The sequence below is a fragment of the Pezoporus flaviventris genome, unplaced genomic scaffold (genome assembly GCF_033815535.1).
Source record: "Pezoporus flaviventris isolate CSIRO_AGI_PZ_B2104156 unplaced genomic scaffold, CSIRO_AGI_Pfla_v1 ptg000030l, whole genome shotgun sequence".
Taxonomy (NCBI): Eukaryota; Metazoa; Chordata; class Aves; order Psittaciformes; family Psittacidae; genus Pezoporus; species Pezoporus flaviventris.
In genome coordinates this window covers 4,404,088-4,429,545 of record NW_026892578.1, presented here as the reverse complement: position 1 = coordinate 4,429,545, position 25,458 = coordinate 4,404,088, and the positions used below count along the sequence as shown (strand labels likewise).

At 36.6% G+C, this 25,458-nt stretch overlaps 1 protein-coding gene across 1 annotated transcript in view; it reads left to right on the top strand.

Annotated features, from left to right (window-relative positions):
- OCA2 (OCA2 melanosomal transmembrane protein) overlaps nucleotides 1-25,458 on the top strand; it is a 191,041-nt gene that overhangs the window by 156,102 nt on the left and 9,481 nt on the right. Inside the window, exon 23 of the mRNA XM_061459769.1 lies at nucleotides 1,908-2,001. Within this exon, the coding sequence (XP_061315753.1) occupies nucleotides 1,908-2,001 (94 nt within the window). The remainder of the gene's footprint in view (nucleotides 1-1,907; nucleotides 2,002-25,458) is intronic.

The window sequence follows — 25,458 nt, the reverse complement described above, 5'->3', positions numbered from 1 at the left end:
AACCACTCTCCTGTTTTTAGTAGGTGTTGTTTAAGCCACTCACCTGAGACAACAGATAGCCATGTTCAGATCTCTACCCCAGGATGAAAATCTGTTTGCTGCCTATTTTGTGTTGATAGTAATTGACTATCCTGGAGTAAATAAGAATAATGTTTTCTGTTTGTACTCAATTGGAAACATCTTGTCCACAGAAGGCCTTTTTGGAATTTGGCTTTCATGGCATCAAATAAAAAAAGAAAAAAAAAGAAAAAAAAAAGAAGAAAAATGTCCTGGGTGACTTTGGATGGGTGTAGTTTCTCTAAGTTGTTGCTCTCTCCCTAGAATGGACAGCCAAGAACCTGTATCTCAGTATCTGCTGACACTGGTATGGCTGTCAATCCAAACTGGGATCAAAATTATTATAATCAAGCTTTTTCTCCTACCCTTCCTTCCTCCAATGTTCCTCCCACATCAAATCTTTTCTCTCCTTTTCCTTACTTCTGAAGTTTGTAACTTCATTTTATTTGAAGAGTGCTTTATTATGTTTTAAGAATATTTTTAGAAGTCTGCTCATTTTGTGTGCACTTAAGGCAATAATCCTTCTGCCTTTATTCTGACCTATTATTTGGTAAACTGATCTCTGGGTGACCTGAAACATTTGTTAAGTCAAAACAATTAACTGGAGCATTAATTTCCTTCTGATTGGTTTCTCTCAAAGTAAGACCAGAAGAGTCTCCACTGAGCAGGGCCAAAATGAGAAGGGTAACTATATGCCAATGGGAGCAAAGGAAGACATGCTTAGAATAATGGATTGTTAATGTAGTGATGTATGGCAAAAGAGATGACTTGCCACAGTATAAAAAAATTCTCCTAGATTGTTGACTCTTCTGTTCAAAATTTCAGTTAAGGAAAAAAATGTAGGAGTCACTGTCACATCCTGAGTCACGCCTTAGATCAGAAACATTTGCTGAAGACATCTGCTTTGTGGAAGTCATATATACAGCATTTCTTAAGTCTGAGGTATGACTCATGGGAAAGCTATAGAAAATGGTTCGGTCTTTCTGAGTTCTGAATACCTGACTTCTCTACATCATTGCCAGATTGTTAAAAGTTTAGAGAAAACACAAATTGTCCCTCTGTGTAGGGAGAGAAAGGGAAAAGCAAGAAACAGTTACTGAAAAGGCTTAGGAGAAGTACGTAGCTCTTCCAAGAGGATAGGTGCGCATTTTGAACATGTCATATTATTTTCCTTTGGTGTGTTCCTCTCCTAAGCGGACTTGTACAATGTAATTTGATGAAATTCAGTATATAAAGGTATGTTCCTTTATGTATTAAAGAACCACTGTGGTTTGGTAAGCAAACTGTACCTGTGTTGATCCTTTTGCTTTAGCAGAGAGATGTTGAACAGATCCATTCCTGTCCATTGTCCCACTTATTTTTAGATTTCTGTTAAAAAAACATACTTTAGCTATTAGTTACCCTCTCTATAAAAAAGACACTAATTCATCAACATCATGTTTGCATAAGGAAAAAAGCTATCATTTTTTCTTAGTATCCTCAAACCATTTTACCCTTTTTTCCCAGCTGTTCTGATGGTGCCTTCTTTTATGTAAAAACATAAATCAGCAAGTTTCTCTGAATGCAAGTACCTGGTGTCATTTTGACAACTGCTGGATTGGTCTTATGTTCCTTCACTATTTTTTTCTGGCTTATGCAGAATCAGAGAATAATACTAGGTTTACATTTCAAAGCATGAAGCTATTTATAGGATGTGGAGATACTGTCTATATGTTTCTTTTCAACCCTATGTAAGAGAAATTGATTTTTCTTTTCTAACTAGTACATCTTAGGACTTTAGCACAGAATAAATGAAGAAGAGTAAGAAGCAGAGCAAAACTCTAAACTTGTATTTGCTTTCTGAACTACAGGTAATGGAACATTGATTGGAGCATCCGCGAATGTTGTTTGTGCAGGAATTGCTGAACAGCATGGTTATGGCTTCTCTTTCATGGAGTTTTTCAGGTACAATTTTAAACTCCTTACGTTAAATCTGTCATTTTATTTTTCTCTAGGCAAACAACAGATTCTCAAAGGAGACAATCTGGAGAAAATGTCTATAAAATTTGTTCCTAATTTGGTTTTGGCAACTGAAATGAGGGTGGAGGACAGATATTTTTACATACTGTGGATAGAATGCATAAAGGTGTGGAACCACAGAAGAAACAAAACTTCAGAAATTACTGCTTTGATCACCCTTAACTTACCCTAAGCTCTGTAATGACACTAAATTCTTGCTTTGTTATTTAATATTTTAAATGTAGTTTCTCATCTGTGTATTTTCACAAAATTCCACTGCCAGTAAAAAGTGGAATGTCCCAGTTTAGACTGAGTAGAACTTCACTATCCCATGAGCAAACCTATTTATCCAAAAGCAACTACTTCTTTTGACTAAATATTTATCATCTAAGAGTGAAAGTGTGATGCGCAGCTAGTAACAGGTCGAGTTGTTGTTTAATAATAATAATTTAATTAATAATTGTCATGGTTTAAACCCAGTCAGGTAATTCGTTCGCTCACTTCCCCCCCCTTTCTTGCCCTCCCCCTGCTCTCGGAGGGACGGAGAGGAGAATCGAAAAGAATGCAACTCCCACGGGTTGAGATAAGAACAGTTTAGTAACCAAGGTATACATCGGACTTCCCCATCTTCCCGCATTACCCACCAAGTATATCCAGGTCCCTGCTACAATATGTAAAAGTTCTGAACCCAGGACAATAATTAATAATTGTTATTTAATAGTGGAAGTTTCTTTGCAGGTTTTTAAGGGACCAGGTGAACTTAATGCATACAGCAGTTTAATATTTTTCCAAACTCCTCCCGTTTTAGAGACTGTGATTGAAAGCTCTAAATGGAAACTGGCAGAGGACTAGACATGAAGTTAGAGTGTACTTGATTTATCTAAAGCATAATTCCTTGCTTATTTTTCTGCATGTTTAGGGCAAAGGATACTGTTAAGTTCACTCCAATATTTTTTTCTCTTTTTCCCTTATAGTTTTGATTTTAATTTCTCACTTCTACCAGCTATCCTTTGTATTGTTACTTCAAAGCCTTCAATCCTGTGTAATTAATACGATTATTATATGGGAGTATCTGGAATAGAGACAATGATAATCCTAAAAAGAAAGGTGGTCTGAACTGTTCTTGCTAAAACTCTTGCTAGAAGCATGTGCTTCTGAGAGCGCAGTTTAAGTCTTCACACACAGTCTTCTGATGATATGATGTAGAAAGACAGAATGCCTATCAAATGAAAGTCTTGGTTGTCAGGACCTTTGGGACTGCAGTACAGTCTTACATAATACACAGTGATAGCTAACAGACTTCTTGGAAGTCAAGCCCTTGTACAAAAAATATGGTGATGCAGCAGTAATGGAGCTGTGGATTGTTCATGTTTCAACTTCAGATTTTCAGCTTGTCATCTGGGGACTTAACTTGTATGCAGCAGTATGTCTTCTGCGTAGATTTGTTCTTAATGCTTCCATGACACTGACAGAGTACCTAAGCAGAAACAAGGATTTAAAGCCTCTCTTTTTTAAGTCTCTTCAGCAGTGTTCACTGGACTATTCTTTGGGAAGGTTAAGGACAGTACATACGTTATGAAATTATCTTCTATACATAGGCTTTCAGTGGAAATGATTACTAGGGGAGGCTGTAGATGTTGCAAGCAAAGACGTGAGAACTGAATCCAGAGCGGTCACAGGCAGATAGCAATGGCTATTAATTAGCAAAAAGAACACAAAAGCCTACTTTTTTCCGGCTTCTTCTCAATCACTGAGCCAGCAGATCATGAGCTCCTTCACAATTTGTCTTAGGAAAATATTTGTTTCAGTTGAATGTGCTCCAGTTCATTATTTTCTGAGGCTTCTCCTGGCATTACATGTATTACATGTATCCCTTGAGGATTTTGATCTTGCTTAATTTTATATATGAAGGTTGTCTCAAAGCATGAAGTGATCTGTCTGCATTTCTTCCCTGTTTTGCCAGGATCACTCATTACGTTTCACATCCCTAGTAAGGGCCCTCTGCTATGCTTCTGCCAGTTTGTTAGTGTCTTATCTTGCAAATCCCTTTGACTCACCAGGGAAAAGTCATGGATACCATGTGTGGGGAGATGACGGCCCTCTGCTGCTTTACTTTTGCTAGATGTCTTCTGTGCAACCTGCGCTAGTATTGTTTGTTTTGTCCTTCTCAGGTGTCTCTGTGCAGGAAACCCCTGAGATGCCTGTTCCCAGGTGCGGGACATACAGCACAGTGTGCTACCTCCCATACTCTTTATCCCTACCTGCATGCTCTTTCTTTCTGCAAACCACGTTTTGACAGGGTGGTCTGAGGAGGAAGTCCGGGCAGATGTGGGCAGGGCTGCTAAGCATGTCTGGTGAATAACCTTGACACAACAGGAGTGGAGAGGCTTTGGAAGTTGTGGGTGCCTTGTGGTGCAAGTCATCATGACTCTTAGTGTAGGGAGAGGAAAGAAAAAGCAAGAACCAGGCTCTGTATCTTGTAAGGGGGCTGATAGGCTCATGACCTTTTCTGCATGTGTCTTTGCACAGTGGCATTTGGTGTGGTTCATGGTTCCTCTTCTCTTTTTTTAAGAGGGGAGCAGTGGCAGCCCAGCTGGTGTGTTGTACAATGCTGTTTGGCTGCTCAGCCAGAGTCAGAGGAGGTCAGGTGTGATAACTTGCCTTGAATGCTGTGGTATGATGAGCCTGATGTGCTTCTATCTGGAATGCCTTCAGCCGAAGAAATCCTGTGCCAGGGTGTGCATGCCTGAATGGAGATGAATGCTGTAGTTTGCCAGAAGTCTAGTATCCCAAGGAAGGTCCCCCTCCAGGGGCACATTTAGTTGCTTCCTTCCCTGGATCAAGAGTCCTCCCAGACTGCTAGACATGGCTGGATGTAAGGGGAAGACAGCCCGCTCTGGTTTCCCATTCTCATTTTCCAAGCAGCTCAGGCCCATATGCTGGAAGTGCTGTGCCTGTAAAGGAGGCCCCAGTAGCATGGCATTTAGGTGAGAAGAACAATTTTTTGCTAATCTTGGTCCTGTAGAAAACATCAGATATGTTAATAATATGAAGGTAATTGCTCAGGGACAACATATATGAGTAAGCAGAAGGCAGGGAAAGATAATCACAGAATCACAGAATCCCAAGGGTTGGAAGGGACCTCAAAAGATCATCTAGTCCAACCCTCCTGCAAGAGCAGGGTAACCTAGAGTACATCACACAGGAACTTGTCCAGGTGGGCCTTGAATATCTCCAATTTAGGAAACTCCACAACCCCCCTGGGCAACCTGTTCCAGTGATGTCACTCTCACAGTAAAGAAATTTTTCCTGATGTTCACATGGAACCTCCTATGCTCCAGTTTACACCCATTGCCCCTTGTCCTATCACTGGACATCACTGAAAAAAACCTAGCTCCATCATCCTGACACTCACCCTTTACATATTTGTAAACACTGATGAGGTCACGCATGTTATGACTTTTAGTCTAGTTATCAGAGAAACGTTAAATCATAAATATGAGCTTAACATAAAAGAAAAACCCAAATGTAAGGCATTACTATTTCTCTTGGCAAATGGTCAAGGAAAATGGCAGACAGTCTTTGCATGAGTGATTTCCAGAGGTTAATATAGTGATTTTTATGTCAATTAAGACCGTGGAACAATTGAGAGAACTTTTTTTTTGTCTAGGAATAAGATAAAAGATACAGCCTTGCAGCAGTCTCTTCCAATCTAGATGCTCATTTCAAGTTGGCTTTTATTTGTTTGTTTGTTTCCTTTTTTTTTTTAATTTTTACTAACATTTCTTTGATTTTGTTTGATGCAATACAGCAATCCATTAGTTCAGTCCACCCTATGGAATATCAAAATTATATTCTACAGAAATATTTTTGTTACCAATGAAGAATCTGGCTCCAGCTTCATAGCAGAAGTTCTCATTGCTGTAGGGGCTTTAATTATCTGTTTCCACTTGCTAATAAAATTGCCAGCCTGATTTTAATTTTCTCTTTAAGAGAGGCATTTATAACCTTATAAAGATACGTAGTATTTCAAACACAAAATAAGTCATGTTCCTTCATCCTATAGTAATTCACTACCAGTCACCCCGTGTGTCTGTGCTGCGTGATATGATTAAAAAAAAAAATAAATCAAGAATCACAGATAAATGCTGAATTTATGTGACACAAAAAGAAAGTGGGTATTATGGGAAATACTCTATTTTTATTTCAAACAAATTTTGGCTGACTGAATATTTCAGGGTGAGGCATATATAGGTAAGAGAAGAATGAATTGGATAACTCTGTGTAATAAGAATACAGGAGAGATGATTTGGTACATGAGGAAGCAGTCTGTCCAGAGGAACAGGGTATGAATCTAAGGACCAAATTTATGTTACAGTGGTCAGGTTAGTTGAGCATGATCCTGAAAACATTGTACATAGTTTCTGCATTAGGTCTGCATTTTTCTGTCATTGCTATCTGTTTATATGTCATCTTAAGAGCTGAATGAATATTATCTGTCTTCTCTAGGAATAAAAATAATTTGGAAGTGTCTAAAAATATTGATTTCTGATAATACCTTAGGAAAGAACTTGTTTTCATCATAGGATTTGTCTTGGGAGATACTCACAGCAAAAATATTTACAGTAGGATATCTCATTTATCCATGCTTGAGAGCACTGACCCATAAAGACTGTGAAATAGTGCTTTCCATAAGAACTGTCATTCATGCATGTGGGAGGACAAATGTAATGTTCCTTGCTACTGTCTGTGTATCCTGTTTACACAACATATTGAAAATAACTGTTAAAAAAAACAAATTAGGCTCTGTAAAGCCATAAAGATGTCTTTATTTGATTATGTGTTAGACAGCTATAGTCCTTTTCGTTAATTTTTCCTACTTTCTTGCTATTAACACCACTCTATGAGAAAAAGTGTAGCTGTTTTAAGGCTGATTCTGATCAGAATAAAACCAGCTGAAGTGTTTCGGGTGTGACTATTGATGATGGAGACTTCAGTTCAGCAGCATGGTATCTAAATACACAGAATCACAGAATAACAGAATCCCAGAATCCCAGAATGGTTTGGGTTGGAAGGAACCTTAAAGATCATTCAGTTCCAACCCACCCTGTCATGGGCAGGGATGCTTCATACTAGACCAGGTTGCTCAAAGCTCTCATCCAACCTGCCCTTGAACACTGCCAGGGATGGGGCAGCAACAGCTTCTCTGGGCAACCTGTGCCAGTGTCTCACCACCCTCACAGTGAAGAATTTTTTCTAGCATCTAATCTAAATCTACCTTCTTTCAGTTCAGTCATTGCCCCTTGACCTAAGCCGGAACACAATTCACCTGTGGGCTTTCTGATCAACTGTGCATCTCCAGAAGATAGAATTTTGGGATGTTCCAAGTATTTAACAAAGATCCATGGATACATATGAAAATATTTATTACAGATTTAGGGAACTGAGTTTAACAGATGTAGTTCAATTTTTAGCATGCTATTCACTATTATGCTACGAAAGGCAAAGCTATAGACAATCTTCATTTTCAGCTGATCTCTCAATGAAGCAGAAAAGTAGTTCAGCATGTATTCATCTTCCAATATCAGGTTCTAGGCTGGGTTTGTTAAGAAGAATGGCAGTTTTATTTCAGCTATCCAAGAACAGTCATTGTCAGTGTTGGTCTAAGGACTGCTTTTAAGCTTTATATTGACATTTGTGGCAGTTGAATAAAGCGAATGCTCTTTATATTAAACAGTTGCATATCCCGCATCAAACCCTATGAAAGTAAGTATTTGTGCAGTAGTGTGGTGCAAACAATGTTAAGAATAATTCCTGAGTTATGAATTTATTTTTTTTTCAAGATTCTTTTGTTTTTATCTAAGGTCAAGAAGCACTGTAAGTAGCAATGTAGACAAATGAGGTTTTAGCTTGTTTATTTTTAGGAAAATGGGGGGAAAATACTATTTCAAACCTTCAAATATGAAGATATTTCCTTTGGCAACTTGAAATATGATTTATGTGTATCATGTGAAGTTTTTCATATAGATTAAATTACTCCGATATCTGAATATATTCTGATTATGTAGAATCCTCTATAATCTGTAGGATTCTACAGTGTAAATCTACATTAAACTAATCTGCCTAACCACACCTGGAAACTATTAATTGCCAAGGTTTGTATTCATAATACATGGGATGGATTTTTCTCTGCGTACATACTTTTAGCTGTGCTGAATGCACAGGGAGTGTGGAACTCCTACACAGGTAAAGTTTGGCAAGATGAACCCCTTTCTTGTCTATTCTAACCAACTTTTTCTAATTTTATTTCATATTCAGTACAGATGGCAAAGGGAAGCTAGAGAGTTGGAAGGGAAAAGTTAGATTAAAGAAACTAGGAGCTATGCTGAGGCATTCTTGAAACACGAACAACTTTCATGCATGGAAATAGTAGTCTTTTCTTCTTGAGAGCAGGAAGAGCATTCCTGTTCATATTTCCTTCTGGAAGAAAACAGGGGGGGTAGGAGGTAGGTAGGGGTAGAAGAAACAAAGAGAAAGAAGGAAAGATGTACCCAGGTCTCAGTTCAGGTTGGAGCTGGTACATGGACTTCTAGAACATAGCTGTTTGGAGACTCAGACTGCTCATGTTCTTCGAGCAAGGCTGCGTATACTGCTATTAATATCTGGCTTCTTATTCTCTGCTGCCATTGTGTTGAAGTTTTCAATTTAATGAGTTTTTACATATGGATGAATATTGAAACATATGAACTAAATCAAATGTGCATCAAGATAGAGTGACTCCTGTAGCTAACCCACAGTTAGTGAATGCATGAGTTTGTATTTTACCTTATATGTAGGAAACCACATTTATCATCTTTTCATTAGAGCAGTCCTTACTAAAAAGTGACATCTTCTAAAATAGAAGATTAAAAATCTTGTCTTTCTGTAGATTCTATTTTAACGTTGTTGTTTCCGTAGTTCTTTGCATATGACAAGTCTGTACAAGTTTTCTGAATTAACACCGCTTTCAAGATACAGATCTATGATAGTTGTTACATAAGTGGATATTGCAGTAAGAAATTTATTTATAGACATGTTTAGACTACTCGAATGCTTTTGCATTTCTTTTTCTAATAATCTGTAAAGAAAGCTGAAGAGAAGACAAAAATCTTACTACATCTATGTGGGTGAGATGGAAAAGTTTTGGGAAGTGCTTTGTGAGACTTTCACACTATGCTTTTTCTTTTTTTTTTTAAATGAACAGAATCATGTTTTTATGAAAAGATTCCTAAAGTATCAACAAAGCCCAGGATTTTAGTAGCAGATTATAATTTGTGCCTAAGAGTGGATTTGAAAATCCACAGCCAAAAGAACAGTGTACTGCTTCTTCAGAGTCTCTTTAAATAGAAGCCATATAAAAACTTAAAAAATGAATTAGTAGAAAAATCTTCACGGAACAATTTTTCACTGGTAGGTGATGGATTTTAAACAAATACTCTTTGTTGACATGTCTGGCCATGAGGATTCATATTTTACCACTAATAATATGGGATGAAATCAGCTAGGAATATTCAGCTTTCTAGCAAGCTTTTAAAAGGTAAATAGATTACCTAATTTTTCATTTCACTGAGTTTAATTTCCACCAGATCCATTAAAGCTAGTTTCAGTTGTACTGTATCTCAATGTACAGAATTTCATGGTTAGATATAAGGTATAATTAAAATAGGTCTTATCCAGTTTTAGGGGCATCTGGACTGAAAATATGAAGATTCTGTAGCTGATTAAACTTCTGCAGCATTAAGGCAGGAGTTCATTTGAAGCCTTTCTGGTTTTGCATTGAGGTAAATATGCTTTTGTTAAATGCTAAAAGGCACGAAATGAAGGTCATATGTACTATTATGCTTTTTAGGCATGTCATGATTTTACATTTTAAAAAAGCTGGAGCCTATTAAATCAGAGATATTTTTCTGTAGTTAAAAGAGGTCAGTACATTATTTTCCCAGATAATTCATCAACGTCAATAGTGCTAATGAGAATTTAGGCTATGTGTCAAGAGTTAGTGTGTCTATGTCTCTGCTGCCACTGTGGTTTAGTACTTGTTTCATTGAAGATCATTAAATGAAAGGTTTGCTTGTGCCTTACAAGCTGTGAGTACATCCATGTGAGAAGAGAGGACAGACTATCTATAGTTTCTTTTGAATGACTGCACTCCCTGGTGATCATGCCCACATCATATTGCCAGCTTGTTTTGATAGCTAAGATTAGAGGAGTATTCCTGGCAAGAAGAGAAGTAGGATTGAAACTGTCTTTGCTGCTTTTCCACACCATGTCTTGGAGCTAACAGCTGGATTGAATTCCTTCTTGTTACCATCTCGGTTTATGTAGCACATAGAAAAGGAAAAGGTCTGCTCTTTATAGATGTGGTACCCAGTGGACCTGTGTGTTGTGTAGTGGAAAAAGAGCTGTATGTTATACAAAGCCGGAGGGGCAGGGGAATCTAATAATGCAAAATCTTCATTGTAGCTTACTTGGTTGAGAAACTGTTTATAAAAAGGAGATGTTTACACAAATGTGGGAAAACTTTGGTGTATTTTTTACAGTGGTAGAATATGAGAAATGTAACAGAAACTTGAAAAAGAAAAAATAAAGCAGCAAGTCTATGCTGTTACAAGTATAGTTTTCTGAAATGTGCAGATTACTTCTGAAATCACATCAGCTCTTGTTCTGCCCTCCCCCCTCCCTGTGACCATCAGGGTTCAATCAGTCTAGTCTGACTTCATTTTTCAGTGGAAACTGCTGTTCTCTTTAGAAAGGAGATACTCTTGTTACTTTCTTAATTAGGGTACAAGCTGTTTTCCTTCCATGATTTATTTTATTCTGGAAGTCATCTGTTTACTCTGCTTGATGCACCAGTACATACCTTCAGTGAGGTATAAACCCCTTTCCTCTCCCTCTGACTTTCTGGGAGAGAACTTTGTTTGGGACTTATAGTTGATCCTACCCTGTAGGTTAAAATGTATGTTCACAGACAACTAAATTTGACTGTTTGTGGCTTCTTACTTGGTCTTGGGTGACATCTGGCCCAGAAGTAGTTAATCATTCTGAGGTTAGGTTTGAGGTTGGCAGAGCTGAACCCAAGGCTCTTTCTCTTGCACAAACCATAAGAACTGTGTTTTCTGTCAATCAGGTGGTCAGATCAGATCCTGACTTCTGGCAGCCATGCATTACGACCATTCATAAAGAAATAAAAATGAGCTAATAACAGTCTTGCTGAATATTCCAAGCTCTCTGTGTATAGACTTGTGTCTATATATAGAACTTGATGGAAGCCTTTTTTTTTTTTTTCCTTTTTACAGTGGTTTCACAGCCATGTGTATTTCACAACTTCTTTATGCTTTAAGATTTTTTTTTAATCTCTTTTCCAATTTCTCTCTTAGAAAGTCTGGCTGCTATATAAGCTTTAATTGATCTTACCATTTTTGTCTTATTTTTAGTGTGTTCCAGGAAGGTTCTAAATTTCTGCTTTGGCCTAGATACTTGCCTTTCGAAATGCAAATGCAGAAGCTGTATTGAAACACTGTTTAGTTTGTTAAATAGCTGTGAAAATTTGCCTTACTCAGGTGCTGGTTGGACTGTTTGAAAAAAGTAATCTGATTGCTTCTCAGATACTGTCCCCACTATTTGTGGGAACCCCGTTTACTGTTTCATGTTTTGTTTCATGTGTCTTGGAGGGGATTCACTTTGAAATAGCATTCCATATTTCTTTTCCCAGTGTAATGAGATTTTTAAGTCTGAAAAGTATGCTCATCTCAGCAACAGAAGGAGGTTTTTCTGTAGTGATAGTGATATATAAAATGTTAAAAGAAAGAAGGTGAGTAGTATAGTTATGAATAATCAAACCAGGGAGATGATATAAAACCAAAATTGAGACCATTAAAAACATAGAAAACACTGCAAAACAGTGAAAGCCAAAACCCAGCAAAATAAAAAATAATAATAATAAAAAAATCTGTTGTATTTCTTATATATAACATATTGATGAAGGGTGTTTATAGCAAAGCCCATTTGCAGAGACTGGGTGAACAGTCAAATACAGGTTTATTGTTTACGGAGCCCTCTGCTTTTCCTGTATTAGTGAGTACTCATTGTAATTGGTAGTCTCTTACTTTAATTCAGAAGACTTCGCATTGTTGTCAATAGTTCTATGCACTATTTCCATTGACTATTGCAACCAGAAGATGGTCATCAGTATATTAGTGAAAATAATATTTTCTGTATTATACAGTTAAATAAAATCCCTGAGAATCGAATCATAGAATAATTAGGGTTGGAAGGCATCTTAGATTATGTCTCATTTTTAGACCTATCACAGTATGGATTATTTGGTCTAGTAGCTAATATAGTGGCAGTATTTCTGTATAGCGCATGATCTGTCACATTTTATTACTTAAGGGTAATATTAAAAAAAAATAAAATTGCTCTTACCTGTCATGGACAAGGGAGCAAGGTAGGTTCTTCGGGATGTCTAAGATTTAATTTTGAAGTTAAAAGTCTGACACCTACAAATTGTGTGTATTTGACAAGTAAGGTGGGTTTTTTTTTGAAGGCTTTACAGGAATATCTTTTGACAGATTGACTGTGTAAGTCTTCATGTTGTTCTAATAACTCCTTTTTAATGGGAGAACTTTAATTGATGTCAAACTCAAAATTTCAGTGACAGATAATGTGCCTTCCCTTAGTTTAGAGGTTAAAAATAATTGACGCTTTTGTAGGCACAGAAAAAAAAAACCATAAAAATATTAATTTTTATGACTATTCAGATAGGAAAAGACAGAAATAAACTCAAAATGACTGGCCACCTTTTCCATAAGTTTTGAGATAGTGAGTATGACTATTAATAAATACAATCAACAACCACTACTGAAAGAATTAAGGAAAGTGTTATAAGCCAGCGCTTATCATAATTACTGTTGCAAATGGAGCAGAATTACAGGTTTTGAAATTTAAGTTTTCTGATTATGCAGAAAATCTGAAAATACTTTTCAGAAATGAAGCTAAATTCTGAACTATTTGTAATATAGAAAAAATATTATATTTCCTTTTTAATGCAGATGACTATAGACAAAATTCACCATTTGCTAAAATAAATGGAGAGGAAGTTGTGCACATACAGTGTGGTCTATGGTACTTTCAGGGCCATGGCAGCTTTGCAGTGTAATTTAAAATCAGATTGTTTACCAGCATAAGCAGTGTTGTAGGCTGTTTTGCCTGCTGTATACTGAGTAGTAAGACAGCACAAAAAACCGCGTACCTAAACTTATCAGTATAAATCATATGATATTACTTTAAAAGAAGTTTACCCTGGTTGGTGACTTTTCTGGTCACCTCTTGGGCGAACCTTCACCTCACAGAAGTTACAGATTTTCCCTTATGGTATTGTTACTCCAGAATTTTCTACGTTTTCCTTGTAAACAGCAGGACAACTGTTAGAAATAGAATACTTGACTCGAAATGTGACTCATCATACCTGAGTTCATCCGTTTAATTCAGCCTATTCATTTGTGTTTCTTCTGCAGTCAGTGGAGAGGAAAAGGGAAGACTTGTTCTTATATATTAAAGGGATATCTCCTGATGAGAATTACTGCTTGAAGTCCCTTTCTTTCAGATGACTAAAAATAAACCCATAGTGTTGTATCTTAAACTTAAATGATGCAAAGTGCACCTTTTGTAAACCATATATGTATAGCTCATTTTAACCAGCTCTTACACAAAGGCTGCACTGTAGCACATATGAAACAGAAATACTGGTACATGACACATTGCTTTTACTACTTCCTGATTCATGAGAGCTAAAGGGTAAAATTATTAATTTATCTTGACAATTTTTAGTGGAATTTATGCATGCATGGGGTATGTCTATGAAAGGCGTAGTAACTGAGTGTAATTCTACATTGATATAGTGTATTTAATTAAAAGTTAATATTTCAATTTTTTATTTAACACTTCAACTAAAAAACAAGTAGATCAAACACACACCAACTTTGAAATAATTTAGTCTTCAAACCATTCTAATTAATTTTCAAATACTATTGACCAATTCAAGCACTAAATTTTCAGGGTTATTTTTATTCCAGAAAAATGTAGAACAAAAAAAAAAGTGAATGAATGCACTATTTCAATAGAATTTTATTCTGGCTAATCTTCATATAACAGGAGTATCTTGATACAGTTTACCCAAAGATGGGATTCAGCTTGAATTAAAAATCCTGATGTGATAAGAGCTGATCATCTAAAATACCATTGGAGTTCCCAGCTGGGATGTAAGGCTTTATTCACTTGCCTAAACACACATATATTTTAGTTTTGTATCTAGGGCATCTTCATGGGTCTGACAGATATGACATAAGATAAACGGACTATCATGCCATCCTCAAGTGGCAGCTGGAACCTGAGTGACTCTGTCTTCATATCTCCAAAAGCACTGCTTGCCTTTATTTAGGCAACTCATTTGAGTATCTCACAATAGACTTGGTGGAATCTAACATGTGGTTTGTCTCATCCTGCAGTAGACTCATATATTCTACACTCTGTTTACCGCATTGACTAGATTTACCACTATCTAACATGGCAACTTAGACAAAAAATACTTTCACATATAGTTCCTGTCTACATGCATCTGAACCTAGAGCTGAATCCCAGCATAGGTTTCTCATCATGCATACACTGACACGGAACAAAAGTTTTTCAAATGAAAATGCAAAAGAGAAAAATGAGTCATAACCAAGACAGCAACATATTAATGTAGAAACTGTGTACACAGGAAAAAAAAAAATTAAAAAGGATACTGCAATACATTTATGTATGTTCATTTTGCTCTCTACTGTTTACTCTTTGTCTCTTACTGTTCCTCTGTACATATCTCTTCCCTTGCTATTTCCTGCCCAGTAGCAGGTAATGTTTTCCTCTCCCATAGAGATGTGTGAGAATAACAAGACAGATGAGATAGATCCCTAGTGCTTCCAAAGCTTCTGAAAAGCTATTAGGTCAATGGTCAGGGCTTTTCAGCATGGTATGTCTGAGCCAGGTTAAAAATCTGTATTTCATCTAGCTAAATAAATGAAAGGGACTTTACATGGTAATCTCATTCTCTAGTCAATCACCTGCTGGTTCAGGGCTGGTGAGGGTCTTGTTATGATTTTTATGTTGAAGATGCTGAGCCTGGTTTGCTGGTAGGCAGGGGACAGGGGTGAAGTCCTGGCCCTCGGTGCTGCAGGTTGGGGCTTGGACAGGACCTTGGCTTCAGCAGGATTGTGTGGCTCTTTTTCCCTTGTTAACTTTCTCTCCGTGTATGCTTTCCTGCCCAACACTGGAATGATTATAAAAGGGCAGCTCATGGGGAGAACAGCTATATGCTGATGAAGGTCAGAGTCCTTGGGAATATGGGATCTTGAAAGGGATTCTCCAACTGTGCTATCAGTGCAGACTTAGTGAAGATTGTGCTTGGATGCTGAGGCGACCACTCATAGTTGTTGTATTTCACTTTACATAAAAAATTTATGTGCAACAAGCAGGCATCAGTTGTCCACTGTATTTAAGAGGTATAAACGGAAGTAAGGACACTGTCTTGTTTTCACATTCCCAAATGTAAAATATATTTAGTTAACAGCCTACAGTTCTTTCCCAGTCAGCCATTTAGTCCATTGGAAATAGTCCTTTTGCTATGTTTGCTTCACCTTAAAATTCTCATCCCAGAGCAAATTTTGTGTATATTTTCATGCTGCTGTTGTCACATAACATATTTTTATTTAAGTTCTGCATTTATCAGATTTAGACCAAGATGCTCATGATGCATACCTACTGCAAATTTCAGACTTGATGAGAATACCTTCTGAAAGAATCATGCATTATAGATAGACATAATCTGTATAATCTTCAAGTCCAATCATGCATAAAATGGGAACCTTAAAGTTTTACTGGCTAATGAAAATTTTTGCTGCACAAGTAATACAAGATTAGCTGTTTATAGTTCATGGAGACGCCTGTGGTCAGAGCAGTATTCTCTATGAGACTCTAGTAATTTTACAGTTTTTACCCTGACTTTCCTTTTTAACGATTCTGTGCCTGGCTTCATACATACCTTGTTAAATTCTTAGAGAATTGGTCTACAATTTTTCCTTAGATAAGGATCTTCAGATAGCATCCTAAAATGCTCCAAAAGATCAAGGAAATTGTTAGTTGAGATTTTCTCTCCTCATGTGGTAGTTTCCTTCTACGTCATTGTTTCAGTTGCTAGTGCTGACTCTCAATAAAGCAAATCTTAAATTTTCAGTTTAGCATGTATGATTTATGATGTTTGCCCCGCTTCAGCTGGGAAGGTTTTTACATACTAGTCTCTACAAAGTATGTTTTGCGATCTAGATGCTGTCTTACTTTGGGCTATAGAAATGGTAATTTGAAATGAAAACGTCTGTTCTTTCTAATAACCTCTGTTTACTTGACCAGCCTTGAAGGAGAATGTATTCTTAGAGAACCTAATGGAGACATTAATATAACAGCTTTGGGTTTTTATTTCAGTTTGGCGTCTTTTTTCGTAAAACATTTTATCTAATTAAATACAAAGTCCATTGGACATATTTGTAGTTCGTTAGCTAGAAATAAAACAGCACTATTTTTATAGCAAGCAATTAATGCATATTTTAAAACTTTTTTTTTTTTTTGTAGTATGGATCAGGATTTATTCAAAAAAGGGTTTCATTTTTGTTTACCGTGAACATTTGATATGGGAATTGTAATGCCAGAGTGGTTAAGGTTGGAACTAACTTCCCATTTAACAGCTGATTTTTCTAACTGTGTTAACATAAATGTTCTTACTTGAATTGGCCTAGAACCTGCTATTCTATATGAAGAGGGAAAGTTTTCCAGAAAGTGTTTGGTCTTTATACAGTTCAAGGGCCACAGTGATATGTATACCATAGAACATTAGGAAGTATGTAGTTCACAGTAAATGCAAGAAAATCCCTGATATGTACAGTTATAAAATGAAGACATCCTTCCTTTAAAAGGAGCCCAAAATCCAGGTTTAAAAGGGTTAAAAGGGTTGTTTACTACTCTAGAGATGAATGATGAATGGGGTTGTTTTCAAGTAAGTCTTAGTACTGGGGCATCTGGCTGTGATGACAGTGGGAGAGAATACACTGGTCTGGCTTATCTTTCAATTTCACTGCCAGAAAAACATGGCCTTTTACAAAGAGATAGCTGGTGTTTTATGCACCTTTATGCAAACTGGTAGTGGAAGGATGGCATTTTTTAACTACATTGTCAGTCTATTTGAACAATTACAACAACAACAAAAAATCTTTTTCTCCTCAGGATTTTTTTTCTTATCTCTAAAAAGGTCCTTATCTGAGCAAATACAGGTGTCAGGGCAGGATGAGATAGACACCTCTGTAGTTTTCATTTGCTGTACTGGCTGGGCATCCACTGACTGCAGTGAGAACTTAGCCTCCTCCCATAGTAGCCACTTGAGCTTAAGTAGATGAATCTGGAGTTGAATCCCACAGTCCAGGACATTTCAAGTGACTTCAGTGTAATGCAGATGTTCCTGACCTTGATCAGCTGTAGCAGTGTCATCACAATTACATGGCTAATGCAGTGGAATGTACTGAGCTCCAAGACGCTTGGACTGGACTGCTGCTGGTACCTCTGCTTGCAGATGTAATGCTAGCTCAGCCCTGTTCACACTGTCTACATTGTGCTATGATCTTTGGTGTAACTGATGACATACAGCCCAAGGAATCTATCTTGCTTTTAAGAAAAGGAATCCCACTTTTAATGTTGCATACCATTGCTCTTAACCTTGTTTCTGAGATAGATGGAAATATCAGAGGCTGAATTGGTTGTTGTTATTGCCAGGGCTGATCCCATCTCATTCTAAAAAACAAAACATTGAGGACTGTGATTGCTGAAAGTACATATAGGTGGTCTAATATGTCTCACTTGAAGCTAATGGGCATTATTGAGGAGTCTGGGGGAGGGCAGAACTAGGCCAGACCATTCCCTTTTTGGTAAACTCAGCCGTTGTTCATGCCTCTTTAAAGGTCAGTCATTTATGGAGCAGATATGAGTCTTGCTAATGATAGCGTTGAACAAGAAAAAATATTTTCCTTGCAGTTTAAGGATATTTCCAGAATATCTTGTGCATTAGTTTTATCTCTTCCTGTGAAAGGACATATTTTTTCTTAATGCAAACATTTAGACTGCATGCTGTCACTATAGCCATTGTTGGATTATATACAGAGTTTATGAGATGGTTCAGTAATGTGGTGATATCCAGGAGGTGATACAAGAAATCTAATTCAAGAAATTTTCTGCCAGATGATGCCTTGCTGAGAGGTGATTACAAGGCTGCCTATAAAATAGCAAATGGCTCTTGGGCCACTGTCTACCTTTGAGAATAAAATGATCTGGTTAATCTAACAATATCTGTTGGTTTCTGATATCACTTTTTTTCTGCCGGTGTTTGTTTAATTCAAATGTAATTCACAAAAACATACTTTACCAAATAAGATGCAGTTACATGAATTCATGTAACAGAAGGTCACTTCCCCAGACTGTAAGGGTTATCTATCATTTCCCAAGGCTATCATAATGTTGGTAGCTAACTTGCTCTTGATTGCCAGGGCTGTGAACTGACACAGTTAAGGCAAAATTTTTCAGTATTACAGAATATTTCATTGTTCTTTTGATACCAACTCAGTTTGTGGAGACCATTGTGTTTCTTCTGGTAAGTGCTTCTTTAGTTTTCCTCTAGAAACATATTGTGCTTCTGGTTTATGCTCTACTATTACACGGTGGGGTTATTGTGTAGGTAGTTCCATGAGGATTGCACTAATGTGCATGTTCTCAGTGCAGAGCTGCCTATTCCACCCAGGCTTGCAGTGCTGATTTGTTCAATTCCTATTACTACAGAGCTGAGTTCTTTCCAAGGCTCAGCACAGTAAAAAGCCAAGGCACTGTAAAAACACTGATCAAAAACCATAGTACCTGTCCAGCCATTTTGTAATCTGAGTATAAGATTGTTCAATTGTAATGAATACAAAAAGTAGGCTAATTTAGGCCACTAAAGTGAGATATTTAACCTGCCCAGTGCTTACTGTGAGGTCAATATAAACCAAAGATTATCATAGATTTCATATCGCATCTGCATGGATGTTAGCTTAGCACTAAAGTATCAGTAACTATATCAAATTGGAAGGTTGGAAAGGAACACATCTTGGAATTGTAATTTATTTAGCCCAGTAATGTAGTAAAAGATAATATTCTACAAGTTATTTTGGAGATGTTGCAGCAAAACTTTGTGAACAGCAAAGAGAAAAACAGATATTGCTCTCTGCCAAAGGTGAAGAAGGACCTGATACAGATAAGTGGTGGCAATGGTCAGATGTGGTTTATCCCATGCTGGAGTAATTTTCTTTCTGCTCTTCATTTGCTACCATTTCTATATAGAGTGATAGCAGAGCTGTAGCTCTTTTTATACCTTCTTCTTACCTCCTTTGCATTTAGCCACACATAACAGTATTTTAAATACACTGGATACATCTTCTTTGCTCTCCCTATTATGCCCTAGACCCAGTTCTGCCTGGCCTTGAAGATGGCTTCCCTTCAGTCATGAATAACCGACCTTTTGTGATTTGTGTTTGTATGTATGGGACCTCCATTATTATCCTGTCCTTGCACTCTTGGGAGATGTTGCTACATGTTTTGGGCACAGAGCAAGCATAAGATTTGTAGAAAAAGTTTTATCAGATTTACTAAGTATAATGGGAAAAAATGTTCATGTTGATCTGAGGATAGATAGGCACCTCAGTGCACATATATATGCATATAAATGCTTATCTCTTTCTGATAACTGTGCGCACTGCTGCCTAGGTTAGGAAACACTGTGTTAGGTGATGTTAGTCCAACTGAGAAAGAACACAAATAAATACTAATACTGAGACTGCAATGAAGATGACTGTGTACTGCCGGTTCTTCCAGGGCAAAAGGGAATGGAGGAATACTGACAAGGTGACTTTACAGGCAGTTCTAAGGGAAGCCCTACTGGTGCTGGGAAGCATGTGGAAGTAAGGTGCTAACATGAAATATGACAAATGATGATGAGGGCTAACAACAGGACGGACCTGGAAATATTGCACTGTGAATAATCAGATAATTAATGAGGTACTAGTCTATGAAAGTTGGCAAAGTTTCTGCTTTCATCAAAAAAGAGCTAATGGAGAGGTGCAGAGAGAGTCCTGTAGTGATTGAACTCTTGGATCTAGAGAGCGATCCTTGGTATTTCTTGAGGCCAAAGAAAAGGGCATGGAGAAACTGAGGTGAAAGAACCCTATGTCAGCATTTTGATTATGTGACCAGGCAGCAAAGAACCATTTTGTTTCCGTGCCATAAATGCATGTACATGCAGGCCAAGGAAAAGAAACTTCATGTCTGGTACACTGACATTCAACAGGCCATTGGTTAAATCTGCACTCGTGTCATATGTTTACATTGATTTTTATGTTCTGGCATTGTATTAGTCAGAATGCAGAGTTAAAGAGTTACTAAGGTAATCACTTAAAGGTTACTAAAATTATCCTGTGCTTTGAATATTGTACAGAAAAATCTAGTGAGTACATTGTTATGACACAAATTATATTTAGTCAGTGTATTTTCTGAAGTGCTAGCAATTAGTATGTCAATGCATAGAAGAATTTGAAATATTAAATATGTGTTGAAGCTTATCATTAAACAGATTACTTCAGTGACACTTGTGCGATTGTTTATTTCCATTGTAACTGCCCAAGCATTTAGAAAAAATCTTCAAATGCATTTTGCATGTTTAATAATTTCAACAAAGACATACAAGCAGCTCACTTGTTCTTAGTATTGTGACAGATATTATTCATCATAAGAATAATTGGGCTTTTCAGTTATGAGGTGGACTTCTAGAATATTAATATTTGGCTTTGTGGGATTTCTGAACAGTATTCCAAATATGTAACTGGAATACAAGCTGGATACAGAAGTATTACCGCTTTAGGCAATAATGATAAATTATTCACTACTTCAGCAATGTTTCCATGTTCACTACATATACATCTGCATAATGAACTGATTTAAATGCTCCTTTTATTTGAACTTTTTAAGAGATCATTTATTAAGTCATACAGCTGTTTTAAAATATTTTGGTAAACGGAACTTCACTTTTCAATTTACCATTAAGGTCTGAGTCTATACCGTGGGAGTTTCAGCAGCAGCACACTAGTTAAAATCAGCTTGAAATTTACAATCGAATTGTGATAATGTTTTTTCTTTTTTATAACTTAGTAACCAAATTTAAGTTTTTCCATTTAACTTAACAATTCCTTAGGGATTACATGACATTTCAAATAAAAATGTATATTAATTCATGCCAACTTTTAACTTCACATTTCTTTCTCTTTCCCATTACCTTCCCATGCCTATAAGCATCTGATAATAAGTTGGAGACTAGAAGTATATAATGTGAGCACATACAAGCTAGATCCTTCTCTCTAATCATGCTTAAGTTATATCAAAGTAAGCTATTGGCACCTCTCAAGATCAGTTAGCTACTTGCAACAAGTGTGTTTCAGAAAAAAAAGAATGCTTTTGAAAAGCTTTTTGTTCCTGTCTTTACATCAAAACTTAACTTTTAATCTGGTTTCCTGTGCAGCCATACTGCTGTGAATGTGTCTCTGTTTCCCACCTAATAATTTCTGAATGTGCTATGTGCTTATCAACTTCAAACACTTTTGACAGGGGAGAGGATGGTGGGGAAAGGGGCTTGATTCCTCAAATATAATTAAAATTCCTATAATTTCATCAAAGTTGATGACTGGGACTGGGAAGAGGTAAAGAAACCCTACTAGTATTCCCACTGAGACAAAGTGCAGTCTGAGCCCACACTTAACACACTCTAAAAATCGATGCAGGTAAGCATCATTATAAGTTTTATGGAAGAAAGCTCCAGTTGGAGCTCCAGTTGGAGCTTTCTACTTAGAAAGTCAATCAAATTTCAGACACAAATTGATAAGAAATAAGGCTTCATTGTTTTCCACCGTTCATAAAGCTGCTTGTCAGGAACGATTCATCCCACCTCTCTGTTCCATTCTACAGTGTTGATATCTTTTATTTCCATGCCCAGCTCTCATTGTAGTCAACTGAGAGAAATAACTTCCAGAAGGTGATTCATTTCAGAGTATGAGCTATACACCCAGAAGCAGGGTTTAAGCTTGTAGAACAGCCAGGTGGAACTTAGTCCTATTCTGACAAACTGTACATCATAAGCTGGAGATGAGTGAGTTGGTGGGAGAAGGGACAAAGGGGAGTTTGAGAAGTTCAGCCAAGTAGAGAGGATTGTAAGAAGGGAAGAATTAGTGCTTAGCCATTTCTATGCCTTTTGTAGTTTGACTCAGAGAGATAAAAAGCCAAACTACCTTTAACTCAGTGTCTTTATTCCACCTGGGAGATAATACAAAATTCGTATACATTTTTTTTTGTATTGAGCAAGGTATATCTGAATTCTCACACATGTAATGTCACATGTATTGGTACAAATTGGTTTTGTTATCCAAAAAACCCTATGTTTGCAGCTTCATACAGTTATTACATCAAATGCCAAGTTTCCAGTTAATTGCAACATGCCAAATTTGATTAGACAGTCACCATAGTTGCTGAATAAGAGTCTTGTTCAAACATTGTTGAAATTAGAAAGTGATTTTCTAATTAAATAGGATACTTTGGTAATTATCAGAATTAGTCAGAAAGTGCTGGACTGAGAATATTTGCTTGGAGAAATTCTGTGTCTCTAGACATTGTTTTGAAAAGCAAGTCACAAGAGGTCCAGACACAAAGGTAACTTAAATGGCAGGAAAAGTCATGAAGTTTGTGAAACTTAGAGCACGCTGTCAGTATGAATCTTGTATACATTTGACATATGAACCCTGACTAATAAGCCTTCCTAACAGAATAAATCAATTCTTCTCAGCTTGAGCTTACTTTATCCCATGCTTCATTTTTTTTTTGACAAAATATCATACAGATATTTGGAATTACACCAAAATCATAGTTTCACATGGCATTTCATTTTCTCAATTAATTTGATATTTCTAATAGAACGATCAAAGTGATTTTCCCTCTGTTACTGAATAATGTGTGAAACAGACTATCCTGGTGTCTCCCAACATGATCAGAAGAAAAAAGGATTTAATGTTTATGTTCTTTTCATTGTAATGCATTTGAAATTAGAATTGCTCAAAGAAAGAAGTGCTTGTCGTGGAATAACAAAATAGATTTTTATTTTCTTGTGCAAACTAGATATTATTTGTTACACAAAATGTGATATTATTTACTATATTCTTTGCTTTTTTGTTACTTGAACTTGGAAGTGATTTTTGATAACTTTAAAAACTATGATCTTCATGATTATATTTACACTCAGGAATATTGCATTAATTTAAACAGCACTAATAAATCTCTTGAATAATAACTTCATGGTCAATACTTGCAGTTGTTCAGCTTCACTGATGGTTACTTAAATAGGGGTACCTTAAAGTTGAATGCAAACATATTACATTCAATAGGCTAAAATGGTAATGGTTATGTAATGACATTAGTTTTAAACTAATAATGACTAAAAGCAGCTTTTCTGGGAGAAGATACAAAACTTATTCCTGAAAAATAGACAAGGTTTTGCATGTTTGGGGGTTGTGGTGGGTAGGGTTTTGGGGGGTGTGTTTGTGGTTTTGGTGTTGATTTTTGTGTTGTTTATTTTTTTTTGTCTTTTGTATCAATTTTATTCTACTTACCTTGAAAAAGTATAAGAAAGAAAAAGGGAATAATTCATCCAGGAAAGTTTTTGTTTTGTTTTGTTGTTTCCCCCACACCCCCTTTACCTTTTAATTGGATCACCTTAATGGTTATCTGCCATCTATAACAACTAGACATTGAACTTCTATTGATGCTTCTGATTGACTTGCAGCACCTGTGAACTGGTCATGTAGCTAGCCCACGGTAAAACATCCTCCTAGTAGTAATTACCTGCCTCTCCATACTATTTTTTTTCTATCTTGTCCATCTGTTAGGTCTCCTCTTTCATCTTATAAGAAATCTTGGTGTATCCATTATCTTTGGTTTGTTTGGACTATGTAGAAAAATAATGTAGTCTAAAAATCTGTATAGATAGTATTTGTTTCAAAAATAAACAAAACACTTCATTTTATGGCAAATTTCTATAGCAGAGAAGTTTGAATTATAAAAAGGTATTTCAACAAAACTGTGGGTAAGCCTCAAATTTGCTTAATGCAAAGCAAAAAAGCATATAATCATCAAAAGCTCACTTTTCCAAAATGTTAGTTTCCTAAAATACAAATACACTAACTGCAAACATTGTAAAACCTATTTCAGCAGCCCTAATGCATTTATTTTTGCACAGTAATCCTCACTAGGTTTGTAAAAATCTATCTCATTAGTAGAATATTTATATGAGAACTGTTCAAACAATTCATAAGAACAATTCACAAGAACAATTCACTACCAGGAATACTGAGATTTTTACTCACCATCAGTACATGCATCTCGTAAAGTACTATCAGGGATGACATACTTCATTGATTTTCTCTTCTAGCCATCCACAGTGATTTTAATCTTCTTAAGCTCAGACTCACTACACCTCATTACACAGATGTGTGGGAGAGGAAAAAGTATCGTTTTCCCAAGGAACTGAATCAGTTACACATATTTGCGTTTCCTAGACTTCAGAATGCTACAATGGAGGATGTGGAGAGAAAATATATTACTAATATACAATGATAAACTCAAGGGTATGAATTTGTGAACTCAAAAAATCATTAGCATATCATGTTGAATCTTTATGCCACACTTTATTATAGCATTTCTTACTTCTTTAGCAGGGCATGGAGGGAACTAACCTGTCTGTAAAGAAGGTATTCCCCTAATAATCATAGAATCATGGAGTCATTTAGGCTGGAAAACACCTTTAAGATCATCAAGTCCAACCACTAACCTAGCTCTGCCAAATTCACCACTAAACCATATCCCTCAGTGCCATGTCTACACATCTTTTAAATACCTCCAGGGATGATGATTCCACCACTTCCCTAGGCATCCTGTTCCAGTGCTTAATAACCCCTTCGATGAAGAGATTTTTCCTAATACCTAACCTATATCTCCCCTCGTGTGACCTGATGCCATTTTCTCTCATCCTATCACTCAATACTTGGAGAAAGAGACTGACACCCACCTTGCTATTACCTCATTTCAGGTTGCTGTAGAGAGCAATAATGCCTCCCCTGATCCTCCTTTTCTCCAGGCTAAACAACGCTTATTCCCTCAGCTGCTCCTCAT